At 44.6% G+C, this 3,598-nt stretch overlaps 1 protein-coding gene across 1 annotated transcript in view; it reads left to right on the top strand.

Moving 5' to 3' along the window:
• Positions 1-3,598, top strand: part of LOC106012048 (regulatory-associated protein of mTOR) — a gene marked incomplete at its 5' end in the record, with an annotated part of 15,045 nt that overhangs the window by 2,891 nt on the left and 8,556 nt on the right. The window contains 2 exon segments of the mRNA XM_035970388.1: positions 147-295; positions 1,786-1,896. Coding sequence (XP_035826281.1) covers positions 147-295; positions 1,786-1,896 — 260 coding nt within the window.

The following is a 3,598-nucleotide window of genomic DNA, read 5'->3' on the forward strand; positions in this document are numbered from 1 at the left end:
ACACATACTCCCGCACACTCACACTGACTCACACACATGCACATTCACACACATACTCACACACACCCACCCACACATATACACCCACACACACTCACACACACCCACCCACACATATACACTCACACACCAGTCTATCTCCCCAGATTTTGGGACCTAGAACAAGGCACCAAGATCTCAGACATCACGAACCCCGCGGCCGACAAGGTAGCCATGTTGTTTAACCGCGGCAGTCGCATCACCTCCATCGACTTTATCAATGCTCACGACCAGGCTCTCTTCATGTACTGTACAGGTGAGTGTGTGTGTGTGTGTGTGATGGTGTGTGTGTGGTGTGTAGTGTGTGTGTGTATGTGTGTGTGTTGTTTAACCGTGGCAGTCGCATCACTTCCATCGACTTTATCAATGCTCACGACCAGGCTCTCTTCATGTACTGTACAGGTGAGTGTGTGTGTGTGTGTGTGATGGTGTGTGTGTGGTGTGTAGTGTGTGTGTGTATGTGTGTGTGTTGTTTAACCGTGGCAGTCGCATCACTTCCATCGACTTTATCAATGCTCACGACCAGGCTCTCTTCATGTACTGTACAGGTGAGTGTGTGTGTGATGGTGTGTGTGTGTGTAGTGTGTGTGTGTGTGTGTAGTGTGTGTGTGTGTGTGATGGTGTGTAGTGTGTGTGGTGTATGTGTAGTGTGTGTGTGTATGTGTGTGTTGTTTAACCGCGGTAGTTGTATCACTTCCATCGACTTTATCAATGCTCACGACCAGGCTCTCTTCATGTACTGTACAGGTGAGTGTGTGTGTGTGTGTGTGGTGTATGTGTAGTGTGTGTGTGTGTGTGTGTGTGTGGTGTATGTGTAGTGTGTGTGTGGTGTGTAGTGTGTGTGTGTGTGTGTTGTTTAACCGCGGCAGTCGCATCACTTCCATCGACTTTATCAATGCTCACGACCAGGCTCTCTTCATGTACTGTACAGGTGAGTGTGTGTGTGTGTGTAGTGTGTGTGTGTGTATGTGTGTGTGGTGTGTAGTGTGTGTGTGTATGTGTGTGTGTTGTTTAACCGCGGCAGTTTTATCACTTCCATCGACTTTATCAATGCTCACGACCAGGCTCTCTTCATGTACTGTACAGATGAGTGTGTGTGTGTGTGTGTGGTGTATGTGTGTGTGTGGTGTGTGGTGTGTGTGTGTGCGGTGTGTGTGTGTAGTGAGTGTGTGTGTGTAGTGAGTGTGTGTGTGTGTGTAGTGAGTGTGTATGTGTGTGTGTGTGGTGCGTATGTGTGTAGTGTGGTGTGTGTGTGTAGTGTGTGTTTGTGTGGGTGTGTGTAGTGGGTGTGTGTGTGAGTGTGTGTGTGTGTGTGTAGTGGGTGTGTGTATGAGTGTGTGTGTAGTGTAGTGTGTGTGTAGTGTGTGTGAGTGTGTGTGTATGTGTATGAGTGTGTGTGTAGTGTGGGTGTGTGTATGAGTGTGTGTGTAATGTAGTGTAGTGTGTGTGTGTATGTGTATGAGTGTGTATGTGTCATCAAAGTAAAATCAGGTTCCAAACCCAGACTGTGAGATCTTGAGCGGACGTCGTCGTTTTGTCGTTTTGCGTAGTTTTTAAGTCTGCCAACCCATTTGGCCAGGTCCTTTGGGAGACAGATGTTGAACTCAGAGGTCCCACCTCTTTACTAGCCTAATAGTGTTGACAGGGGCGTTAACCCATACACTGCTGATGTTGACAGGGGCATTAACCCATCCACTGCTGGTGTTGACAGGGGCATTAACCCATCCACTGACATTTTCCCCCCAGATGATGGTGCCATAAGGATCCACCGAGACTTCCTGTCGGGCGAGGTCTCCAGCAAAAAGACGCTAGTCACGGCCTTCAAAGGTCTGTCTGAGCTGGTGTACTCGGAGAGAGGTGAGTGTTGGCTCCGTTGTCTGTCTTTGTTTGTTTGTTTGTCTTTGCTTGTTTGTTTGTCAGTGTTTACTTCACCTGTCAGTGTTGTCCATAGACGAGGGGTACTCTACTAGCTCAGTTGCTATCTTACTGGACTACAGAGTAGATGGCGGTGGTTCGAATCCCTGACTGGACGTTCTGTGACTGGCGTGGTGTTGTGTTCTCAAAGCTCGCCGTAAAAATAGCCGCAGAGTAATGAATAAACGTGTATCTAGATCTAGATTTTGTTGTGCACCCGGCCAAGAGTGTGCAGTTCGGAAAGTAGATCCAAATCTAGATCTAGATTCTAGTGGTTGGCGAATGACCGAAGGACGACTCTTGAAAAGGCTACTTGCCTGTGAATTGGCGGAGACACACTATCATGCAACTTGATTCATACTATCATATCAACAGTAGATATATAGATCTAGATCTACTTAAGCTTCTGTGCTTGTTTCAATGGCTTCTTTTTCGGTGCACCTGTACAATTGTGGTCCCGTTTAATGTTTACATGACGGCCATTCTTGTCATGTGGCAGTGACTTTTATAGGCTCTGTCTCTAGATTCTAGGTAGCCAAGATAATCTATTTCTAGATCTAGATTAGATATAATTTTAATTCAGTTTTGATCTAGAATCTAAATTTAGATCTAGATCTACGGACATTGCACACCAGAAATTTAGAATTGATCAAGTCGAGATAGATTCTGGTACACACTTTAAATCTAGATCAAATGTAAATTATTATATCTAGAATCTTGGCCTTTCTAGGGACATCCCTCTGCATCTTAATCTCGATCTAGAATCTAGAGAAGCACACCTAGATCATGCCTACGACAACAGTGGAAACTAGGTCAACCTCTCGATTCGAAGTTTCAGAGTATGATAAAGTGCATTTCTGGGTGATGTTGTGGCCAAGTGTCGATGCTAGCATCAATATTTAATAGTAACGCACCTAATAATACATACTTCTTGCTGATTTTGATGATCTGTGAAGAGTTTCAGTCGAAAATAAACACGAAGCGAGGCGACACATGTCCGCCATTTTTACAACACTGTTGAATAGCACGTCTGACGCATCGCGCAGCTCAACTGACAAAAACAGACGACACAGCGACTCTGCTTAAGCACACATAATGTATACATTCATTTGCACGGAGCGAGCCAGGCCAGCTACAGGTCAGACCTACAGAGCCACTCTGGGACCGGCCTTACTTGTCCCCTCTGTTGTTTCTGTCTATCTTACTTGTCCCCTCTGTTGTTTCTGTCTATCTTACTTGTCTCCTCTGTTGTTTCTGTCTATCTTACTTGTCCCCTCTGTTGTTTCTGTCTGTCTATCTTACTTGTCCCCAGCTGTGAATGACCATAATTGTACGTGTGTGCTTCTCTCTAAGGGTGGTTGGCAGGTGCTCTGATGTGGTCTGCTTTTTTTTTCCAATCCAACATCTATCGTCCTTAACTCTCCTCCTTTTTTGTGTTTGTTACTCTCTTGTATCACCTCTAATCTCCGGCACTTATATGACCTTATTGTGTTGCAAGTGCCGTAAAACACTTACTTAATCTAAACTGACATTTAAATGAATCAAAAGATTAGAATGTAGTTATTGTTATTGTTGTTGTTATTATTATTGTTGTTATTGTTATTATTATTGTTGTTATTGTTATTTCTATTATTGTTGTTATTGG

Source organism: Aplysia californica, unplaced genomic scaffold (genome assembly GCF_000002075.1).
Source record: "Aplysia californica isolate F4 #8 unplaced genomic scaffold, AplCal3.0 scaffold00011, whole genome shotgun sequence".
Taxonomy (NCBI): domain Eukaryota; kingdom Metazoa; phylum Mollusca; class Gastropoda; order Aplysiida; family Aplysiidae; genus Aplysia; species Aplysia californica.